The sequence below is a fragment of the Herpailurus yagouaroundi genome, unplaced genomic scaffold (genome assembly GCF_014898765.1).
Source record: "Herpailurus yagouaroundi ecotype Mexico unplaced genomic scaffold, PumYag 569, whole genome shotgun sequence".
NCBI classification, from domain to species: domain Eukaryota; kingdom Metazoa; phylum Chordata; class Mammalia; order Carnivora; family Felidae; genus Herpailurus; species Herpailurus yagouaroundi.
The window spans coordinates 3532680-3555842 of record NW_024412786.1 but is presented as its reverse complement, the minus strand read 5'-3'; the positions used below and the strand labels follow the sequence as shown (position 1 = coordinate 3555842).

Genomic DNA, 23163 nt, shown 5'->3' with positions numbered 1-23163 from the left:
TTTGCCATCAAGCAGTCCTGAGCATTGGGCATCTTACTGAGCCTCTCTGTGCCTGTTTTCTCATCTGGAAAATGGGGATAATGAGAGAACGCGGATAATAGTAAGAACCAAATGAGAGGGCCTGGCTCACGGTGGGGGGGGTCCTTGGCCAACATTAGGTGTGGTTCTGATATAATCCCATCTGTGTACAGAAAGAGAAGAGGAAGCACATGCCTGCCAAAGGGCAACCGGTCGTTTCTGTATGGGTTTCATTTGCTCTAAAATTATGTTCTTTTTGCCTACCAATATTTTCTGGCCTTTGCACTGAAACCATGCATTGCTTTCGTGAGAAGAAGAGCAACCCAGGACACTTTATTTTGAGATGTAAAGCGATCCTGTGCCTAAGTGGCCCTTGACCCCAACCTGGCCTCCTACCTCAGGTTCACCGAGAAGGGGAACTTGGAAGTTCTGCTCTTCACCATCCAGAGCAAGCTGCGGGCCAACAATCAGAAGGTCTATACGCCCCGCGAGGGCCGGCTCATCTCTGACATCAACAAGGTGCACGGCCTCCCTTCCTGTCCCACCGATGTCCCATCCCTGGCACCAGCCCCCACTACCCCAGCTGGAACACTTGTCCAGGCTCCCCACGGCCCTCCCCGGTACAGATATGACTCACACATCCTCCTGTGCATCCTGCACATCCCCCCTTCCTCCTCCGTCTGTCTCTCCGTGCAAGTGCACATAATAAAATTACACCCTAGTTCCTTATCTTGTTCAGCATACCCCCAGTTCGCTGTCTCTTTTTTTTTTTCACAATGTTGTGAGATTAATGTAAGTAATAGGGTTCACCTGCGGTCCCACCACCACAAACAAATCCAGGGGTCTCCACCATTCCCTGTCCCTTTCCAGTCCTCATCCACAAGCAGATGAGCTCTCACGCAGCTCCATGGCACTCACGTCGTCCCACTTCTCATACTTCCACGCACAAATGTCTAACCAACTACATTCCACAGACCCAGCAGACTGAGCTTCCGTGGGACTCATAGTGTGCCCTCGGTCGTGATGATCCCTCCCCACCCTCACTTCCTGAGCCCTGGTTCTTTTGCACCAATCCCATCCCCACCTCGCAGGCTTGGGAGCGGCTGGAGAAAGCTGAGCATGAGCGTGAGCTGGCCCTGCGCACCGAGCTGATCCGCCAGGAGAAGCTGGAGCAGCTGGCCGCCCGCTTCGACCGCAAGGCCGCCATGCGGGAGACCTGGCTTAGTGAGAACCAGCGCCTTGTGTCCCAGGTAAAACACAGGGGGCTCTTAGCCTGTGCAGGCTGGGCAGGAGAAATGGGAGAGCGAGTGGTGGATTAGGAGCCCTGCAACATGGGGAGCTAATGAAACCAGGAATCCATCGCACGGATAAGAAGACCAGGAATCCCTGGAACGGGGGCCAGGGGCTTGCACTGGAGAAAGGGTTAGTGAGATAGGATGGGATAGGATAGGGACGAGACAGAGCCACCTTGCAAAGTTGACATCTTGCAGTGGAAGCCCTCTGGGGAGCAGAAGGGACCGGCGAGCAGAGGTGGTGGCCCTGAGCTCCTCAACTTCCCCTGCCTGCCCTCTGCCTCAGGACAACTTTGGGCTGGAGCTGGCAGCCGTCGAGGCAGCAGTGCGGAAACACGAGGCCATTGAGACGGACATCGTGGCCTACAGTGGTCGGGTGCAGGCTGTGGATGCCGTAGCCGCAGAGCTGGCCGCCGAGCGCTACCACGACATCAAGCGCATTGCCGCGCGGCAGCACAACGTGGCACGGCTCTGGGACTTCCTGCGGCAGATGGTGGCAGCCCGGCGGGAGCGGCTCCTCCTCAACCTGGAGCTGCAGAAGGTGTTTCAGGACCTGCTCTACCTCATGGACTGGATGGAAGAGATGAAGGTAGCAGCGGGCTGCGGGCTGTGGGTGAAGATGAGCAGGGCAGTGACAGCGTGACTGGGGACCTGTTCCCTTGGCGCATCTTGGTGGAGTATGTCTCAGTGCAGGGCCCTGACCCCTATTCAGGTGCACAGAGCAAACAGGGCCCCGTCTGCACGGGGCTCACATTCTGGTGGGAGGAGGCTGATGATAAAACCCACGGACTCGCCTGGTTGGCTCAGTCGGTAGAGCATGTGACTCTTGACCTCAGGGTCACAGGTTCGAGCCCCACATCGGGCATGGAGCCTACTTAAAACAAAACAAAGCAAAACAAAAAGCAAAACACTCCACGAGCCTATCAAGAAACAAAATAGCAGGTGGACATAAAGCCCACGAGGAAACTGAACAGGGTCATGTTATAAACTGGTCCAGGAAGGCATCTGAGAAGATGCCATTGCAGAATAACTGAAGGAGCCAGCACAGGGAGATCGGAGCAGGCACTGTTTCAGGCAGAAGGAACAGCCTTGGACCTGCACAGGCGTGCCGTGTTCAGCGAGAGCAGGAGGGCAGTGGCTGAGATAAGGGTGGAAGCAGCCAGCTCACCCAGGGCCTTCCAGGCCTGCTCAGGGGGATGAGTTTTGTTCAAAGTCGTATGAAGCACTGAGAATGATTGGAAGGTTTTGGAAAGGAGAGACACGATTCTGCCTTAATGTTCTTAGAGGTCACCTTGACCATGAGGTGAAGGAGGACCGTGGGGAGCTAGAGTGGGAGCCAAGGGGCCAGTTAGAGGTGGTGTAGTGACCTGTGCAAGGGATGGGGATGAGGCTGGGTCTGGAGAGACACTGAAGTTGCTGGGGTGCTGGGGACTAAGCCATGACCGCAGGAGGGTGGCAAGAATCTGGGTCTGAGAAGATGAGTCAGAACAGAGATTTCAGGAGCAAGGGTTAGTAAGAAAGTCGTTCCACAGGAGGGGAGTTGGGTACAAAATGGCCAGGGAGCCTGGACAGAGCTGGGGTGTCACTGTGTATGTGTGTGTGTGTGTGTGTGAGAGAGAGAGAGAGAGAGAGAGAGAGAGAGAGAGAGCTGTCACACATGAGCAGGTGTGCTCATCTGGGTGTGACACCCAGAGCCCCCCCACAGGGGGGGGTTAGGGGGTTCCGTGGATCCAGGAAAAGGGAGCAAGATTAGCCCATGTGTGTGGCAGGACTGAAAGAGGCCTGGCGGGGGTGGGTGGGTCCTGGGTGGCCCTCGGAGAGCCATGGGCATGCCACATGTCCTGGCAGGGCCGGCTGCAGTCTCACGACCTGGGCAAGCACCTGGCTGGAGTGGAGGACCTGCTGCAGCTGCACGAGCTGGTGGAGGCAGACATCGCTGTGCAGGCTGAGAGGGTGCGGGCCGTGAGCGCCTCCGCACTGCGCTTCTGTGACCCAGGGAAAGGTGAACACGGGGTGGTGGGGGGAGCGGAGAAGGGGAGGGAGGGTCTGGGGAGGAGAACATTAAGAACAGAAGCAGCAAGGCCAGGGAAAACCAGGGACAGGAAGGATGAGGGGTGGATGGTAGGTGACTGAGCTAGGGAGGGAGCCCTGAGAGGTGGGGGGGGGGGGGGGGAGATTTGTAACCATGGATGGGTAGAGGCCGCAGGGTGGCTGAGTCACAGCTCTCAACCCTCCACTCTGACCTTTTCAGAGTACAAGCCGTGTGACCCACAGCTGGTGTCAGAGCGGGTGGCCTCCCTGGAGCAGAGCTACGAGGCGCTGTGCGAGTTAGCAGCGGCCCGGCGGGCCCGCCTGGAGGAGTCCCGACGCCTCTGGCGCTTCCTCTGGGAGGTGGGTGAGGCCGAGGCTTGGGTTCGGGAGCAGCAGCACCTACTGGCCTCAGCAGAAACTGGCCGGGACCTGACCGGCGTCCTCCGCCTGCTCAACAAACACACAGCCCTGCGAGGCGAGATGAGCGGCCGGCTAGGGCCCTTGAAGCTTACGCTGGAGCAGGGCCAGCAGTTAGTTGCGGAGGGCCATCCCGGGGCGGGCCAGGCCGCCGCCCGCACAGCCGAGCTGCAAGCACAGTGGGAGCGCCTGGAGGCCCTGGCAGAGGAGCGTGCTCAGCGGCTTGCCCAGGCCGCCAGCCTCTACCAGTTCCAGGCAGACGCAAACGACATGGAGGCCTGGCTGGTGGACGCGCTGCGCCTGGTGTCCAGCCCCGAGCTGGGGCACGACGAGTTCTCCACGCAGGCCCTGGCCCGACAGCATCGGGCCCTGGAGGAGGAGATCCGGAGCCACCGGCCAGCCCTGGATGCCCTGAGGGAACAGGCCGCAGCCCTGCCTCCTGCACTGAGCCACACGCCCGAGGTGCAGGGCAGGGTGCCCACGCTGGAGCGGCACTACGAGGAGCTGCAGGCCCGGGCAGGCGAACGAGCGCGGGCCCTGGAGGCAGCCCTGGCGCTCTACACCATGCTCAGCGAGGCCGGGGCCTGTGGGCTGTGGGTGGAGGAGAAGGAGCAGTGGCTCAATGGGCTGGCCCTGCCCGAGCGCCTGGAGGACCTGGAGGTTGTGCAGCAAAGGTAGGCCCCCTGCTGGCTCCCTCGGGGAAGGCCTTGTGAGCTGGGAGGCCAGCGTGTGGCTGGCGGGCCCTGCCATAAACTGTCTGCTCTTGCTACAACCCTTGAGTCTTAACGATTGTGTTTTCATTTTAATGAAAAATATTTTCAGAGAAAACATTAGGGGCCCCTGGGTGGCTCAGTGGGTTAAGAGTCCCAACTGTTGGTTTCAGCTGAGGTCATGATTTCATGGTTTGTGGGTTCGGGCCTCACATCGGGCTCCGTGCTGACAGTGTGGAGCCTGCTTCGGATTCTCTCTCTCTCTGCCCCTCCCCAGCTCTCTCTGTCTCTCTCTCAAAAATAAATAAACTTAAAAAAGTTTTTTTAAAGAAGAAAATGTTATACAGCAAGCTCCTATATACCCAATCATCCAGATTCAATAATTGTCAGTATCTTTCTATATTTGGTTATTTTTCCTTTTCTTAAAAAAATTTTTTTTTCGCGTTTATTTATTTTTGAGAGAGAGAAAGAGAGCACAAGCAGGGGAGGGGCAGAGAGAGAGGGAGACACAGAATCCGAAGTAGGCTCCAGGCTCCGAGCTTTCAGCTCAGAGCCTGACGTGGGGCTCAAACTCAGGAACTGTGAGATCATGACCTGAGCTGAAGTCAGACGCTCAACCGACTGAGCCACCCAGGCGCCCTTTTCCTTTTAAAAATTAGCAAATCCCCACATTATCATTTTCACTTCTACATTCTTCAGGATGTGTCCTCTGACATATTAAGAAGTATTCCAAAATATAGTAAATTATTTTTTAATTGCATGTGTGGACTTAAAAGAGCTGAGGCTTTGATGTTACAAACCTTTAGGCAGATACACTGATTAACCTCTTATGAAGTAGGTTTACTTACAGAATAATACATCTTAAAATCATTTAGAAAGGACATTTTTTCTTACAGAACCACAATACCATTCTCACGTAGAACAGAACCAGCAATCCCTTGATGTCTGTTACTCATTCCATAATCAAATTTCCTGGTGGCTTAAAAAATGTATTCAAAGATTTTTTTTCTTGGTTTTCAAGATATTCTATGGCAGAGATCAGCAAACTACAATCCTGGGGCCAAATCCAGCCTGCTGCCTGTTTTTTTAAAATAAAGCTTTATTGGAACAGAGCCATGCTCATTCATTTACGTATGGTCCCTGGCTGCTTTTACTTTTTTGTATTGCTCTACAATAGCAGAGCTAAATTCTCTTGACTGGGATCTTATGGCCCAAAGGCCGAAAACACTTGCTATTTGGCCCCTTACAGAAAATGTTTGCAGACTCTGTGAGAATATCCAATGCCCCTAGGAGAAGTTATGCTTCACATCTTTATCACGCAAACAAATTTTTGGTTGTCAATTCATTTTGTAATACATGTTAATAGGAGGGGACCCAGGTAGGCAGCAAAGGGGTTCCAGGAAGAATGGGGAGGTTCCCATAAAGGGTGAAGCCCTGGGCCAGGAATTTGTTTGGCTCGTGCAACTGTTCGTGACATTCGCTTTCATCATCTCCTTGATTAACTCCAGAGGGGATTGCTTTTCTACTTGCTTGGGGGGAACTGAGGCTCCCCACTTGAGCCACAGATACTGCAGGTACTATACGTGAAGATGTGCAGAGGCTCCTGAAGATCAGCCTCGGGTGGACAGAGAGGAGTTTTCCTGGGCATCCAGGGGAGATGGGCTGGTGCATCACTGCTCCCACAATCCACAGCCACCGCTTCCACCCTCTTCCACCCTCTCAGGTTCGAGACCCTGGAGCCTGAAATGAACGCCCTTGCAGCACGGATTACTGCTGTGAATGACATTGCGGAGCAGTTGCTGAAGGCCAAACCCCCGGGCAAGGACAGTATCATCAATACCCAGAAGCAGCTCAACCACAGGTGGGGTTGGGGAGGGCAACCAAGAAAGGATGCAGCAGACAGGGATGGCAGCCAGAGGGAGTTCTGTAGGGCATGGAATGGAGGCTAAAAACGAGGAAGGAAGGTCATCTGGAACATGTTATGGGGCAGAGGCGGGAAATGTTGAGAGAAATGAAGGGGGTAAAGGTAATCCGAAAGGACTTGTGCCTGGACAGGGAGCAATCGAGGGGTCGGGAGGGTGAGCGAGGAGCAGCCTCTTTAACAAGCAGAAGCAGGTGGAGGACTATGCCAAAGGAGAGAGAGGCAAGGAAGAAGCTTCCAAGTATACCTAAATGGGGCAGGAAAGCTGAGCAGCTCTAGACACCAGGACCTCCTTCTACTCTCAGGTGGCAGCAGTTTAGGACCCTGGCAGACGGCAAGAAGGCAGCCCTGACATCGGCCCTGAGCATCCAGAACTACCACTTAGAGTGCACAGAGACCCAGGCCTGGATGAGAGAAAAGACCAAAGTCATTGAGTCCACCCAGGGCCTGGGCAATGACCTGGCCGGGGTGCTGGCACTGCAGCGGAAGCTGGCCGGCACCGAGCGGGACCTGGAGGCCATTGCCGCTCGGGTGGGCGAACTGACTCGAGAGGCAAATGCCCTGGCTGCTGGCCACCCTGCCCAAGCCCCTGCCATCAATGCCCGGCTTGGAGAGGTGCAAGCTGGCTGGGAAGACCTAAGGGCCACCATGCGACGGCGAGAAGAATCACTGGGTGAGGCGCGGCGGCTGCAGGACTTCCTGCGCAGCTTAGATGACTTCCAGGCTTGGCTCGGTCGCACGCAGACCTCTGTGGCCTCTGAAGAAGGGCCGGCTACCCTGCCTGAGGCAGAGGCCCTCCTGGCCCAACACGCAGCCCTGCGGGGAGAGGTGGAGCGGGCCCGGGGCGAGTACAGCCGGCTCCGGGCCCTGGGTGAGGAGGTGACCCGGGACCAGGCTGATCCGCAGTGCCTCTTCCTACGGCAGCGACTCGAAGCCCTGGGAACCGGCTGGGAGGAGCTGGGCCGCATGTGGGAGAGCCGGCAAGGCCGTCTGGCCCAGGCCCATGGCTTCCAAGGCTTCCTGCGGGATGCTCGCCAGGCGGAAGGTGTGCTCAGCAGCCAGGTAAGAGCCCTGGGACACAAAGTCCCATCCAGGAAGAGAGGGAACTAGGGGTGGGGAAGTGTGGAGGAGAGGAGTGGGTGAGGAGGAAATGGCAGTGAGGGAGTAGTTGAAGAACCAGGATGGACAGAGAGGGCATGTTAGAAGAATATGGGCGGGGCGCCTGGATGGCTGGGTTGGTGAAGCGTCTGACTCTTGGTTTCGACTCAGGTCATGATCTCACGGTTGATGGATTTGAGCCCCTCCCTCAGGCTCTGCGCTGACAGCATGCTGCCTGCTTGGGATTCTCTCTTTCCCTGCTCTCTCTGCCCCTCACTCACTCATTCTCTTTCTCTCAAAATAAATAAACATCCCAAAAAAAGTTGATTAAAAAAAAAAAAGAAAAATGTGGGAGTAAAACAAACAAACAAACAAACAAAGATGTAGATACCTGGCTGGCTTATTCAGTAGAGCATGCGACTCTTGATCTCAGGGTCGTGAGCTCAAGTCTCACATAGGGTTAGAGCTTACTTTAAAAAAACAAAAACAAAAAAAAAAGATTAAACAGAATAAAAAGATGTCGGTATAACTTACCAAAACTGCTTGAGAAGAAATAGAAAACCTGACCTGCCATGTAAGTGTTAAATATGTGGCCAGAAAGAAGATAAAACGGGACTTGGGCTATTATGGTCCTCCTGCCTAGCTCCCTTGTAACTTTGCAAGACTGCAGCATAACCAGGCACCCCTCACCCCTCCACTCTGTCTTCAGAGCCAGGCTGTCTCCTCTCCTCTCCCCACCTGGCCTCCATGTCTGATATGTCCTTTCAGGAAGTCCCTTCTGAAAAGTTGACAAGTGCTTTTGAGAAGTGAGCTCCGTACCTCTCCTCCCACACAGGAATACGTTTTGTCCCACACGGAGATGCCGGGGACACTCCAAGCTGCTGACGCCACCATAAAAAAACTGGAAGACTTCATGAGCACCATGGATGCCAACGGAGAGCGGATCCGCGGGCTACTGGAGGCTGGGCGCCAGCTGGTGTCTGAAGGCAACATCCATGCCGAGAAGATCCAGGAGAAGGCTGACTCCATCGAGAGGAGGTATGGTAAAGACAGTGGGTAAATGAGAGGCCCAAGGGGGAAGTGAGCGAAAACAGCATGGCCTGTTTCATTGAGGAAGAAGCTGGAGAACGCAGCACAGGCAGACAGATGGTGGTGGGGGCTGACAAACAGTAGAGGAGGAAGAACTAAGTGGTTGGAGAGAGACTAAGCCAGGAGCTGGGAAGCCCTGCCTCCCCCACACCAGGGGAGATGAAGGCCACTGGAGTCGCTGGATGCTGGACATCAGGATCCCTAGATTGTCTTGCAGTGCTCCCAGAAGGCGTTGTCCCCATAACAAGAGGACTGAAGGCTTCTAGGTTAGTTAGAGGGCCATAACCCTTTGACAGCAAGTTCAAGGGTCTCACAAGAGACTGTCATTACAGACACAAGAAGAATCAAGAAGCCGTGCAGCAGCTCTTGGGCCGTCTTCGGGACAACCGAGAGCAGCAGCATTTCCTACAAGACTGTCACGAGGTGAGGCTCTTGGCACCCCCATGTCCCCTCCGACATTCCCTAGCCATCCCTTTGATAAAACGCCCTGGCTCTCTGAGCCTAGAGTAAGTCCATTGTGGTATCACCTGAATAAGTATCACCTGAATAAGCCACCTGCATGGCTTCTCCCCACATCCACCACTTCTCCCAGCTCACCTCGCCCCCTTATGCTCCACTCCATCTGAAATGTGCTCTGCCCTTCTCCACCCCTGCTCTACGATTGGTCCAGCTGAAGCTCTGGATTGATGAGAAGATGCTGACAGCCCAGGACGTGTCCTACGATGAGGCCCGCAACCTGCACACCAAGTGGCAGAAGCACCAGGCGTTCATGGCTGAGCTGGCCGCCAACAAAGACTGGCTGGACAAGGTAGACAAGGTGAGTGGTGTGACAACAGCAGCAGGAAGAGAGCCCTGGGGCCTCGTCTGGACAGGATCATGGCCACAGTACAGGGAGGGATCCTGGCTTTAGTCTATGGTTCCTTCAGGGTTACAGGTCACGGGGCCTCTGGTGCCAAACCTCCAAGGTGGAGAGTTACGGTCTGGGGAACAAAGGTCTTTGGTCCATGAGACAGTGACTCCAGAACTGTGGGAAAGTACAAATTAGTAGTACGGGAGCCAAACTGCAGCCTTGGGTCAACACCGTAACTATCCCTGGGTCCGGAGGAGGATGACGTTCTTCAGCAGGGGTCAGCAAACTTCTGCAAAGGGCCAGATGGTAAATATTTTCAGCTTTGCGGGCCACACGGTTTCTGCTACGTGCCAGTGCGGCACAAAGGCAGCCATAGAGAATACATAAACGATTGGGTATAGCTGCGTTCCAATAAAACTTTATTTATGAAAACAAGTGATGGGCCACATTGAGCCCACAGAGCACCTTTTTGCCAACCCTTGCTTTTGAGTCCTATTCTTCCTGGTACTTGGTACTTGGTACCACTTCCTCAAGAGCTGAGCACAGATAAAACTTTATTTCAACTCAGCAAGTATTCCTGGGCAACAATATGTGTGCTCAGCACTCTGCTAGGTACTGCAAGGTATATAAAAAGATACTTTCCTTCCCTCAAGGGCATGATGGTTGGGGAGAGGAGGAGACCAGTGTATGCCCAGTGTTTCTGTTTATTCAGCAAATACTACTATTTGCTGCTACTATATGCAAAAGCATTATATTAGGCACTGAGAAGGGTACATAGGCAGTTCCATTGTAGGCTCCACCCTTGAAGAATGACACTATAGCCAGGCTATGAGATGCATACACAAATACCTAAATTAAATCCAGAGCAGAATATAGCAAATGCAGTGAGAGAGGGCCTGATAAAGCCCTCTGTGTGTGCCTGTAAAGCTATGTACCAATAAAGCTTTGTTTACAAGGAGAGAAGAGGCACAGGAATCCTAGAGGCTGGAGCCTCCAGGGCAGTCCATGAAGGATGAGTAGAATTTGGGCAAGCAGAGACACTGGAGGAAAAATGTTTCTAGGCAGAGAAAACCATGCAAACAGGAAGCCCAAGATGCATAAGTGGGGTACCTATATGGGAGCAAGGGGGTAAGTCAGACTGGCAGGAACGTAGAATGTGTGAAGGGGCCCCATGGAAGAAAAGGTAGGAAAAGCCTGCTAGGCCAAGTCATGAAAGGCCTTGAACACCACGTAAGGACTGTGCATCGAAGTGTGGATTGTGCTGAAGGTTTGTGAAGTTACCCAAGCAGTGCTAGACTCTGACACTCATCCTGGCAGCCATGCACAAAGTGGCTTCAAGGCAGTGTCTTGGCCTGTGTTCTTCTAGAAGCAGACCCTGAAATGAGGTTTCCAGTGCAGGCCACTTTATGACAGATGACCACCGAGAATACCAGTGGGGGCGTGGGGTGATGGGATGGAAAAGGAAAGGCATTTGATAACGGGCCCACGCTGCCATGCCGGTCACCCCAGTGGGCCACTGGTGCTCAGTACTAATGGGGCACCATGGGAACATGGGAGACAGTGTAGAACATGCATCCACATAATCCCAGCCAAAGAACAAGGATGCTGAGTCTTTGTCCACCGGCTCCCTGTCTGTCACTGGTTGCGGGCTGCTTCCTTGGGCAGTAACTCCTGAGCACTTCCGGTCTGCCTTGCATGCAGGTCAGAAGACCATGCTTCCCTCACCTCCCCAGCAACGAAAGTCCTCAAGCAGAAAGGCTGGGAGTGGGGAGAGCAGGTGGGACTTGGGTGTACATAACTCAGGGAAACGGTGGCTTGCTGCGAAACAGGAGAAGATGGCAAATATACAAGACCATGTGTGGCATAACCCCAGAAGCCACTAGCATGAGGGAGCCCAGAGTAGGAAAGGTCTCCATGGCTTCTTAGTTGAAATGAGATTTGAGCCAGACCTTGAACAAGTAGGGTGCAACCCAGCAGTGGGGGGTGGAGGGGCTAGAAGAAGTCTGAAAACTTGAGAAGAGCATGTTACGGAGAGTATGCAAGAACCTGGAATTATTGCCTTCACTTCAGGTTCCTACTGCCCTTTAGGTCTCTGATCTGTTACCAACCCATAAAGTTCGGCAGTATCTAATTCTTTTTTTTTTTTTTTTTTTTTTTGTAATGTTTGTTTATTTTTGAGAGAGAAAGTACAAGCAGGGGAGAGGCAGAGAGAGAGGAGGACAGAGGATCCAGAGCAGGCTCCTCTCTGACAGCAGCAAGCCCGATGTGGGGCTCGAACTCACAAACCATAGGATGGTGACCTGAGCCAAAGTCAGAGGCTCAATGGACTGGTGACAGGCACCCAGCATTATCTAATTCTGACACTGACACCTTCTTTGTCCCACCACCCAGGAAGGGCGGGAGCTGACCCTTGAGAAGCCAGAGCTGAAGGCCCTGGTGTCTGAGAAGCTGGAGGACCTGCACCAGCGCTGGGACAGGCTGGAGAGCACCACCCAGGCCAAGGCCCGTAGCCTCTTCGATGCCAACCGAGCCGAGCTGTTTGCCCAGAGCTGCTCCGCCCTGGAGAGCTGGCTGGAGAGTCTGCAGGCCCAGCTGCACTCTGACGACTACGGCAAGGACCTCACCAGTGTCAACATTCTGCTCAAGAAGCAACAGGTGCTCTGCAGGCCTGTGATGGGGATGGGGAATCGCAGCAGAGAGGAGGAGGGAGTCTGTAGCTCCTGAGATTTGGGAGGTCGTTCTCAGGCCTCACAGACAACATCTGTACCAGTATTTCTCAAAGCAATGTCCATGGGCCACCGTCTCAGAATCTCTGGGAGCATGTCAGACTGAAGTCAGACTGAAGTCAGAAGACAGAAACCATTCTCTAACTTGAACAATGAAATTTTAGTAAAAAAGAAGTATCAATTAGTTAAAGGTGGTTAACTACCAAAAGGTAGAAATCGAAAGCAGGGATGAGAAAACATTTTTCTATAAAGGGTCAGACAGTAACATTTTGGCTGTTGTAGGTCATATGGTCTCTGTCATAAGTATTCAACTCTGTTCTGGTAGGATAAAAGCAGCCACAGGCAATATGTAAAATAATGGGTGTGGCTGTGCGCCAATAAAACTTTATTTACAAAAACAGGCAGGGAGCTGGATTTGCTGATCCCTGCTCTAAATAGCACAGAAATGGCAAATGTAGGGAGCAGCTACTACCTCTAGTGCTGGGGAGGGGTACCCAAGGAGGACTGAGATGCGTCCCCCCTGACCCCACGGCTGTTTCAGACCTCGTTGGAGAGGGCCGAGGCCCAGGGGTAGGTATTGTAGAACTTTGCTGGGGTATCCTGGGACCAGGCCAGTCTAATGCTGGCGGGCCAACACTGGCCAGCAGGAAGTTACCACTGGGATGCCAGCAAAATTTGCTGGAGGGTGGTGAGAGCCACTGGATTTCCTGCACACCATGGGCAGTTCTGCTATAGGAGCAAGAGCAAAAAAACACACAAGAACCATAAATTGCACCTTCCCCTCCTTGCATTGTGCTGTGCCTCTGGCGCCCTCTAATGACAAGACCCAGCATTGCACCAGCTGGCAAAGGAGAAAGGTCGACAGGGTTCAGTCCTAACATCTCAAAACAGGAAAAGATGTACCTGGAGCTGAGGTGATTTTGGGTCTGAGAGGCAGTAAACTGACAACTGGCCCCGTTATCACATCCCCCCCCCCCCCGCAGGCTCTTATGTATATTAGAGTTTGAGGTCCACTGAGCTAGGCCATGAGGAGATGCTCTCCCTGGGGTGAACCCCGGGGATAAGAAATCTTGATTGGCCACAGGAAGTGTGGAGTCTCCTCTGAGCTTGAAGGCAGATGTGTGGTGACAACACCTCCTTCCTCCCCGGGCTGCAGATGCTGGAACGGGAGATGGCAGTGCGAGAGAAGGAGGTGGAGGCCATCCAGGCCCAGGCGACAGCGCTGGCCCAGGAGGACCAGGGCGCAGGAGAGGTGGAGAGGACGTCGAGAGCTGTGGAGGAGAAGTTCCGGGCCCTGTGCCAGCCCATGAAGGAGCGCTGCCGGCGCCTGCACGCTTCCCGTGAGCAGCACCAGTTCCACCGGGACGTGGAGGATGAGATTGTGAGTCACTAGAGTCTGGGCTGAGGTAGAGTCGTCATCGTGGCAAATTGCTCCCTGCCATTCGCTTTCTAGTCTCCTTCCTGGATGCTGGGGAGATGCCAGCATCTCTTCCCTTTGGCATGGAAAACGGACTCTCGAGGGACTCTTGGGGATGCCCTCTGGGTCCCTGTGCCCCAGACTCAGAGATGACCATTCCCAGCAGGCACACACCAGGAGCCCTAGCAAACCTCTCCCCAAGTCTCCCCACTGTCCAACCCCAGCTCTCACTTTGCCCTCTGGACCTCCACTGACCCCCTCTTTCTCATCCAGTTGTGGGTGACAGAGCGGCTACCCATGGCTAGCTCCATGGAACATGGCAAGGACCTGCCCAGTGTCCAGCTTCTCATGAAGAAAAACCAGGTGAGGCCAAGGCTAAAAGCAAAAGAAAAGGTCTCAAGGGCCTCCCAGACTTGGAAGTTTGTTTTTTCTTAAAAAAAAAAAAAATTGGGGTTTCTTTGGCTCCCCCTCAATCTGTGTGTCATTCTAGACTTCAGTGCTTGGCCTCTCTTCACCAAAGGAGGGTGGGTTCTCTTTGTAGCAGATCAGGTGGACTGAAGGGGTGTTCCCATCCCATTCTTAGGTCAGAGGAGGGGGCAAGTGAGGAGGACTCAGGAAGAAAGAAAGCTGAAAGTAGGGGGCTGGCTGGGGAGCAGGCGGAAGGGGGAATGTGGTGAGGGAACCCCCTCTCAGAGTGCCCTCTTCTACTGCTGTGGACAGACCCTGCAGAAGGAGATACAGGGCCACGAGCCGCGGATCGCGGACCTGACGGAGCGGCAGCGTACTCTGGGAGCAGCAGCGGCAGGCCCAGAGCTGGCTGAGCTGCAGGAGATGTGGAAACGCCTGAGCCACGAGCTGGAGCTTCGAGGCAAGCGACTGGAGGAGGCCCTGCGGGCCCAGCAGTTCTACCGCGATGCCGCCGAGGCGGAGGCCTGGATGGGCGAGCAGGAGTTACACATGATGGGCCAGGAGAAAGCCAAGGTGAGAGGCCCAGCAGAGCTCAGGCTGTGTGGCTGCCACTCTCTTCCCCAGCCCCCTACTCCCTGATGCCCACTGTCGTTCCCAGGACGAGCTCAGCGCCCAGGCAGAGGTGAAGAAGCATCAGGTCCTGGAACAAGCCCTGGCTGACTATGCTCAGACCATCCATCAGCTGGCAGCCAGCAGCCAAGACATGATTGACCACAACCACCCAGAGAGGTGAACACAGCGGGGAACAAGGGGGAGCACGGCTCCTGGGGGAGACAAGAACGGGTTCCAGGGTGGTGCCGGGACCGTGGGGCCTTCTGTGCTACATGTGTACAGAACTATTTAGAAAGCTAGACAGGCAGAGACTTGGCAAGTAGTGGGGGGGGGGGGGGCGGGCAGAAGGGACGGGACTGTATAGAATAGGTAGGGTTCAGAGCCATGTGTCTTAAGTCCTGCCACCCCTGCCCCCACAGCACGCGAATATCCATCCGCCAAGCGCAGGTGGACAAGCTGTACGCCAGCCTGAAGGAGCTGGCGGGAGAGCGGCGGGAGCGCCTGCAGGAGCACCTGCGGCTGTGCCAGCTCCGCCGTGAGCTGGACGACCTGGAGCAGTGGATCCAGGAGCGCGAGGTGGTGGCAGCCTCCCACGAGCTGGGCCAGGACTACGAGCACGTGACTGTGAGTGCAGGGCGGCACCAGCCCACCAGCCACCCAGCTGCTCTGGGAGGTGTGGAGGACCCCCCCCCGGGGAGGCCAGCGCCTCCTTCTGGCAGAGCATCGAGGGGCAGGGGGTGCAAGAGCAGGCTGAGCAGGCACTGCCCTTGGGTACTTAATTTGAAGAACCGTGCAGAAAAGAGGTCATGGGACTGCACGCAGGTGTGGGCAAAAAGGAAATTTCCAATCGTTTTTTTCCAACAGAACTCAACAGCACAGGTGACTTCCTCTACACCGTTTGGGAATTTGGGCCCCCGTTAGTGCAGACACATGGACCATAGTTAGGATATTTTGCCTGACGGCCAAAGGTTCCAAGCACCCCTAATGCTTTTGCTGGAGGCTGGGGGCATCAGTCACATGTGGGGTAAATGGGAACCAGTTGTCCTGCTGAAGAAACCTGTTTTGGCCCTTGTGGCCCATGGAGAGAGTCACTTCTCAGTTTTGGGGCTAGAAGTCTCGCCCACTAGACAGGGACTGCATCTACCCGTGTTAAAGCGCTGTCCGCGTAACTGCTTCCTCCTCCAGATGCTCCGAGACAAATTCCGAGAGTTTTCCCGGGACACGAGTACCATCGGTCAGGAGCGTGTGGACAGCGCCAATGCACTGGCCAACGGGCTCATCGCTGGGGGCCATGCCGCCCGGGCCACTGTGGCCGAGTGGAAGGACAGCCTCAATGAGGCCTGGGCGGACCTGCTCGAGCTGCTGGACACGCGGGGTCAGGTGCTGGCAGCGGCGCACGAGCTGCAGCGCTTCCTGCACGGGGCGCGCCAAGCACTGGCGCGCGTGCAGCACAAGCAGCAGCAGCTTCCCGACGGGACCGGCCGGGACCTCAACGCAGCCGAGGCCCTGCAACGCCGCCACTGCGCCTTTGAGCATGACATCCAGGCCCTCAGCGCCCAGGTCTGACCCAAGCATGGTGATTTGGGGGAGCGGGACAGGGGGGAGGCGGTGCTCAGAGGAGACTTCATGGGAAATGGTGGGGGGTTGGCATCCTCTGGAGGGATGCTTAAGGACAAAGTTAGAGTGGTTCCAGGGAAACCTCTCTGGACAGGGTATATCTAGCCACAGCATCCACACCTTTAATGACCAGCCTTCTTGGGGGCCCATGACATTTTCAGATGGTCTCAATGGCTGGATTCTTCATAGCATACTAAAATCTGCCTGTTGGTCCCACCCAGGTCAGAGCTCCAGACCCACACCACAGAAGCATAGATTCTTTCTCCAACCGTTTAAACCCAGTCAACCAATACCCAAGTCCCTTCATGGCTGAAAATCTCATTCTAGCAATCGTTGAGGCCCCTCGTGTCCTGGGCAGGCCTCTGGAAGCTCAACTGGCCAGTGGTCTGTTTAAAAGATTGCCCCCGCCAGACTCCCCAGGCCCCATGTTGAGACCCAGCAGGGCAGGGTATGACAGGGCTTACTCTGGGCACCGGCCTTCATTTTTCCCAGCCGCTACCCTCTGCTCTGCCTCCTGCTTCTCTGGCTGGTAAAATGGATGGGAGATAGAGCACAGAGACCAGGACCGGAGAGAGCCCTGCTCGTTGGAGTCCCCCAGCTCTGCCTCACTCTGAGCGGGGGTTGGGGGGGGGGCCCACAGGTCCAGCAGGTGCAGGATGATGGCCATCGGCTCCAGAAGGCCTATGCTGGAGACAAGGCTGAGGAGATCGGCCGCCACATGCAGGCAGTGGCTGAGGCCTGGACCCAGCTTCAGGGAAGCTCTGCCGCCCGCCGCCAGCTGCTCCTGGACACCACGGACAAGTTCCGCTTCTTCAAGGCCGTCCGGGAGCTGATGCTGTGGATGGATGGGGTGAACCTGCAGATGGATGCCCAGGAGCGGCCCCGGTGAGGGCCACGGTGCCCTGCAGCCTCCGAGGGCTGTGGGCTGGGGGCTGGGACAGGGTTGTGGGCAGCGGTAATGTGGTCTCTGTACCCCCAGGGATGTGTCCTCCGCAGATCTGGTCATCAAGAACCACCAGGGCATCAAGGCAGAGATAGAGGCCAGGGCCGACCGCTTCTCCTCTTGCATCGACATGGGGCAGGGGCTGCTTGCCAGGAGCCACTACGCAGCTGAGGAGGTGGGTGAGGTGTGGGTGCAGCCAGGTCATCCTCACAGGGGGAGGCCTCGGTGCTGATCTCTCCTCTGAGTCTTCCTCCTCCCTCTCGTTCTTCCTTCGCAGAACCACCCCCTTCCCTTTGGTGCTGTTCACGATTTCCCCATTCCAACTTGCCCCCAGAACCGTCTGCCTCCTGAAATCAGAAATCTCTAGTTCCCTGTGTGAGTCCTCCAGAGACCCTAGAAAGGTCCTACTGGGTGCTAACTCACATCTCTGCCCCCTAGATCTCGGAGAAGCTGTCTCAGCTGCAGGCACGGCGCCAGGAGACAGCAGACAAGTGGCAGGAGAAAATGGACTGGCTCCAGCTTGGTGAGCTGCCGTGGGCACCAGGGAACTGGCTGAGGGCACCAGGCCCTGGGAGAAGGGGCTGGGGATCTTGCACCCTGTAGTTTCCAGAGTATGTAAGACCAAGAGGCCTGGGCATGGAATTCAAGGTGCCTGCCCTTGGCACTGCCTGGCTCTGCCCTGCGCTCCTGCCCTGGGGCAGTAGCTCCCTCTGTGTCCCTGTTCTTGAAGCGCTGTGGCAACAGTGCCCTGCTGGTGCTCTGACCTGCTATCTCCTCCTGACCCCCCAACCCCCCAGTTTTGGAGGTGCTCGTATTTGGGAGAGATGCGGGTATGGCGGAGGCCTGGCTGTGCAGCCAAGAGCCGTTGGTGAGAAGCGCTGAGCTGGGCTGCACAGTCGATGAAGTCGAGAGCCTCATCAAGCGTCATGAGGCCTTCCAGAAGTCCGCAGTGGCCTGGGAGGAACGTTTCAGTGCACTGGAGAAACTCACCGCGGTGAGGATTGCCCTCCCCTCCCACTGCCCCAGACCTGCGCTCTGTCCTGCTTGATGAAGACGTGTCTTCCCTTCCCACTGTACCAGCGTGTCCTGGATGTGAGCCGTGGGTGCCTGTTGTACCATGGCTCCAGGAGCCCTCAGCTCCCCGTTGCTTCTAATCCCCACCTTCTTTTGAAATTCTACTTTCTATCCTTTCTGTTCCATCAGGCGAGCTGAGGCATCTCAGCTTTCCCCAGTGCCCTCCCTGGTCCTTTTGAGTGCGACCTTCTATGCTCTGACCCCAGAATGTTTTGACAGCTGGAGGAGCAGGAGAAGGAACGGAAAAGAAAGAGGGAGGAGGAGGAACGGAGGAAACAGCCCCCTGCCCCAGAGCCCAAAGCCGGTCTGTCTGAAGGGGACCTGGTGGACAGCCAAACAGCTCCCGATGCCACCCGGGATGGGTGAGAGCTGGGACCCTTGGGGACAGAGAACGTGGCTGAGTCTGAGCAACCCAAGGACTTAACACTCTGTCTCACCTTCTGCTGTTCCAGAACCCGCCCCCGGCCGCCAGCATCTGCACAGCAGGCCAGCGTCAACGGAGTCTGCACAGATACAGAGTCCCCTCAGGTGACCCCCACTGCCCTGTGCCCCCCCATCAGGATCTTAGCTCCCCATCTTGCATGTCCTCTTACAGCTTTTTGTCCTCATAGCCCCTGTTGGAACAACAGAGACTGGAGCAAGGCAGCTTCCCAGAAGGACCTGTGAGTTTCACCCAGAGGTGTGGGTGTTAATAACAGGAGATGAAGGGAAGAAGAGGGGTGTGAGCCAGGCGGTGGGGATCCTGGGGATGGGATAAGACAGGAGCCCAGAGGAAACAGGCGGCGGGAAGACCAGCTCTTGGACTTCAAGCTTCATGACATTTGGGCTAGATATTTCCCATCTGGTCCTTTGACACTGACACTGTTGTCCATTTTGCCCACAGGGGTCTGGCACAGGGGACGAGGCCAACGGGCCACGGGGGGAGAAGCAGACCCGGACGCGAGGCCCAGCCCCTCCCGTAATGCCCCAGAGCAGGTCATCGGAGCCAGCCCGGGTTGCCACCTTGCCCCCTCGAGGCCCAGAGCTCTCTGCCCAGGAGCAGATGGAAGGGATGCTATGCCGCAAACAGGAGATGGAGGCCTTTGGCAAGAAGGCTGCCAACAGGTACTGGCCCTGGCCGCACAGCATCGGCGGCCTCTTGGCTCCTGCCTTCTAAAGAGGCTTCCCTGGGCTCAGTCGGTTGAGCGTCCGACTTTGGCCTAGGTCGTGATCTCGTGGTTTGTGGGTTCGAGCCCCACGTCGGGCTCTGTGCCGACAGCTCAGAGGCTGGAGCCTGATTCAGATTCTGTGTCTCCCTCTCTCTCTGCCCCTGCCCCACTCACGCTCTGTCTCTCTCTCAAAAATAAACATGAAAAATAAAATAAAATAAATAAAAAGAGGCTTTCCTGGAACCTCTTCCAAATAGACAGGGAAGAGGTATGGTATAGGAGGAGGGTCCTCTGGGAGAGGAAGAGGACCCAAGAGAAGAGCAGGGGCCTCAGGTAATGGTCAGGAGTGTGTAAAGATAAGGGGCCCAAAGACAGGAGTGGCACTGGAAGCCCTCGGACACCCAAGCTAGGGTTCTAGGCCCCATAGAGACCAGTCACCTGTCTCACCTCATCACCTACACCACATCCCTCCCAGGTCATGGCAAAACGTGTACTGCGTCCTGCGGCGTGGGAGCCTTGGCTTTTATAAGGACGCAAAGGCAGCCAGCACAGGAGTGCCATACCACGGAGAAGTGCCTGTCAGCCTGGCCAGGGCCCAGGGCAGCGTCGCCTTTGATTATCGAAAGCGCAAACACGTCTTCAAGTTGGGGTAGGAATGCAAAGTGCCCTCGGGATGGGAGGGGAGTTGGGGGCGATACGAAGTATAGGGGAGCCACAAGCTAGTAGAGGGAATCGAGTCACAGGGCTGGGTGTTTGGAGACAGAGATGTAGGTGAGGGAACGGGAGGGGGTCTGGTTGCACTCAGGGCGCAGGAGCACCAAGATGCGGGCTTGCCTGCTGATGTCAAGCAAAAAATTATTGTGCATGGGAAATCTGAAGGCGGCCTGCCTCCGGGGACCTCCAGGGGCCTGCCTCTGCCTGCCAGCAAGCAGCCAATGCAGGAGGCACAGCCTGGGATGCAGGTGAGCTCACCGTGGTCCTCAGCAGCCAAGCAGGAAGGGCCTACTTTTGCACAGCGCTGGGAAAGTGCAGGATGTGCAGAACGTGCCCTCCAGCCTGCTCTCAGGGTGATCACTGGGACTCCACGAGCGCTGGTGTAGCCGGTCCAGATTCTCAGCTCTGCTCTGAGGCCTCTCTTTCTCCCAACAGCTTGCAGGATGGAAAAGAATATTTATTCCAGGCCAAGGATGAGGTGAGCTTGCCCCTTCTCCCCCCGTGTCTCTATCTCTGGGCCATTCTCAGAACCTTCCAGTTGTAGATTCCCCTTTCTTCCCTCTCCTCTCTTTTTCCTTAAGTGTCTCCCTCTTCGTGAGCAGATAGCTCACAGTGTGCCACCTGGATGTTTGTGAAGGCCACCCAAAAACCTGTTCCCCGTCTTAAAGGGGTCATTTTCTCCAGTGAGACAAAATAGTCCAAACACTTTCCTGCCTGCTCCTCCTCAGCTTCCCAGCGTCTGCAGGCCACAGCTTCAGCCCGGCTGCCTTGACGCTGACCACCTGTCTTCCCGTGCCCTCCGCAGGCAGAGATGAGCTCATGGCTGCGGGTGGTAAATGCAGCCATTGCGACTGCGTCCTCTGCCTCTGGAGAGCCTGAAGAGCCAGCGGTGCCCAGTGCCGCCCGGGGCATGACTCGGGCCATGACCATGCCCCCGGTATCACCGGTCGGGGCTGAGGGGCCTGTCGTGCTTCGAAGCAAGGATGGCCGAGAACGAGAGAGAGAAAAACGCTTCAGCTTCTTCAAGAAGAGCAAGTAGTTGGGGGCGAGACTCCCAGGCCAGCTTCTTCCCTGTATTCAGGAAACTGCCAGGGACTGTCAACAGGGACCACCCTCTTGTCAGGACAACTGCCTGCTGCTAGGGTCTGTTGCCAAGGTCAACCCATCACCAGGAACTGTTGGGGGGTGGGGGGGGACAAGTCAGTGTTCCCAAGGGCGATGCTCCTCTTCTGCTATTTAATTCCAGACTGGTGGTGGGACCCAGGCAACCCCCAATTCCACTCCCGCCTCCTGACTTCTTCCCTCTCCCCCAGCCCTATGCCTCTACCCTGACTCCGGTGCGGACAGCCCTGCACCCTCAACATAGGCCACGTGGGGAATGGCTGCCCCTGCCTCAGGTCATTCTCCCACCACGGCTAGGGCATGCCCCTCGGTTCCTTGCCCCTGGGGACCAGCCAGGAACCTCTCAGAGCTGAAGCAGGACCTGGGGGCAAGATTGCCAGATGGCCGAGTCAGAGGTGCCGAAACTCCCCCTTCCCATCCTAATTCGTCCTCTGACTCGAGTGGCTGCCCATCTGCAGCGACGCTCAATGGCTTCCAGGTGTGAGTTGTTCAAGGGCAACCACAGCCTTGAGTCTGGCCAAGGAGGTGATTAAACAGCTCAGCTTGTCTTACTGCTTCTGGGTGTCTTTGCTTTCCCGACCACAAGCCCCCCTGCCTATGCCCACGTTCTTGCCTTTGGCTCTGGTCTCCCGTATGTCAGGTTTCCGCAATGCCCCCAGCCTCCAAACCATCAAAGAACCACATTATCTTGAGAGCTTCCCTACTTTGGTCTCATTTCCCCGTGATAATGACCTCCAGTTTGCTGGGTTGATTAATGGCAAGCCTCAGTTTTAGACCAAAGAAGTTCACCATGGGTCAGGATGTTAACAAGCACTGTTAATGTTAAAGGCAGTGAAAAACTAATTCCCCGGTGCACAACTTTCTTTACTCATGGCTCTCTCAACTATTTTCAAAAATGAAAGACTGAATTGCCACAAGCAAGTCTCAGCCACTGCTCAGCCCAGCAGTGGAGAGTGGAGCACAGAGGGGGTGGTTATGGACCCCGTCTTCCCTCCCGAATGGAGAGGATCAAGGGAGTTCAGACAGGGGTCAGATAAGTGGCAAATTCCACTGACGGATAGGATGACATCACCCTGGGAAGCCACGAGGTACATGCAAAGTGTGTAAATACACACACATACAACAGAATATATTCTAGATCTGGTGAAGTATTAAAAAAAAAAAAAAACAAGAAACCCCACCAGGTAGCTTTCTCCTTTGTCTTTGGCTTGGCAATTGGAAGTTTCAGGCAATAGTATTGCCTTGGTGACCTCCTACAGGAAAAGCTTTGTTCTTTCGTTTTTTCCCCATAAATACACAACCATTTCTTTTGGGGGCTCAGAGAAGATCTTTCCAGAGAAGCAGCCCTATCTTTAATTTTTAAAAATTTTAACTTCCAGTATAGTCAACATACAGTGTTATGTTAGTTTCAGGTATACACTCTAGTGATTCAACAATTCCCTACATCACCCAGTGCTCATCACAACAAATGCATTCCTTAATCCTCATCACCTGTTTCACCCATTCCCCCCTCCCCCGCCCCCTCCTGTAAGCAGCTCTATATTTAGCATAATTGGCCAAGGGCCCTGGCTCAGTAGACCCCTGACCATCATCAGCCACGACAGAGAGTCAGGTGTGTGCAGGCCCAGGACTAGCACAACACAGCCCAGAATGGTCTCCAGACATGAGATCTGGTAGACCATATAGCTCACAGAATAATTCTCCCTTTCTTGTAAGAAAAGCAGATTCAGAACTATCCTACAGTAAACATGTTGGATAAATGTAACTGAACAATCTGTCGTGGGACTATACATCAGTACAACCTTCTCTTGTTCTTCGGGTACAACTGTAAAATCTCCACTGTATGAAGGAAGGAAAAGTCATACACTGTCGAGCCCTCAGGGAATCAGGGTATTTACACTCCAACATGGCAAGCCTGGGAGTTAAAAGGGAGAGCAATAATGGGAAATTTTAGAA

The 23163-nt window shown here is 55.2% G+C and overlaps 1 protein-coding gene across 2 annotated transcripts in view; it reads left to right on the top strand.

Moving 5' to 3' along the window:
• SPTBN2 (spectrin beta, non-erythrocytic 2) overlaps positions 1-21758 on the top strand; it is a 42885-nt gene extending 21127 nt beyond the window's left edge. Inside the window, exons 9-36 of one of the 2 annotated variants that reach the window (XM_040465985.1) lie at positions 420-537; positions 1110-1268; positions 1597-1899; positions 3159-3312; positions 3562-4432; positions 6192-6329; positions 6695-7451; positions 8323-8525; positions 8909-8999; positions 9247-9393; positions 11818-12081; positions 13309-13533; positions 13843-13932; positions 14290-14550; positions 14636-14766; positions 15009-15213; positions 15775-16149; positions 16847-17091; positions 17186-17324; positions 17588-17672; positions 17947-18143; positions 18443-18585; positions 18676-18751; positions 18835-18885; positions 19107-19327; positions 19847-20020; positions 20521-20563; positions 20891-21758. In XM_040465985.1, the coding sequence (XP_040321919.1) occupies positions 420-537; positions 1110-1268; positions 1597-1899; positions 3159-3312; positions 3562-4432; positions 6192-6329; positions 6695-7451; positions 8323-8525; positions 8909-8999; positions 9247-9393; positions 11818-12081; positions 13309-13533; positions 13843-13932; positions 14290-14550; positions 14636-14766; positions 15009-15213; positions 15775-16149; positions 16847-17091; positions 17186-17324; positions 17588-17672; positions 17947-18143; positions 18443-18585; positions 18676-18751; positions 18835-18885; positions 19107-19327; positions 19847-20020; positions 20521-20563; positions 20891-21124 (6100 nt within the window). In that variant the 3' untranslated portion in view covers positions 21125-21758. The remainder of the gene's footprint in view (positions 1-419; positions 538-1109; positions 1269-1596; positions 1900-3158; positions 3313-3561; positions 4433-6191; positions 6330-6694; positions 7452-8322; positions 8526-8908; positions 9000-9246; positions 9394-11817; positions 12082-13308; positions 13534-13842; positions 13933-14289; positions 14551-14635; positions 14767-15008; positions 15214-15774; positions 16150-16846; positions 17092-17185; positions 17325-17587; positions 17673-17946; positions 18144-18442; positions 18586-18675; positions 18752-18834; positions 18886-19106; positions 19328-19846; positions 20021-20520; positions 20564-20890) is intronic. The other variant, XM_040465986.1, reaches the window with a different exon arrangement.
• The last annotated feature ends 1405 nt before the right edge of the window (positions 21759-23163 follow it).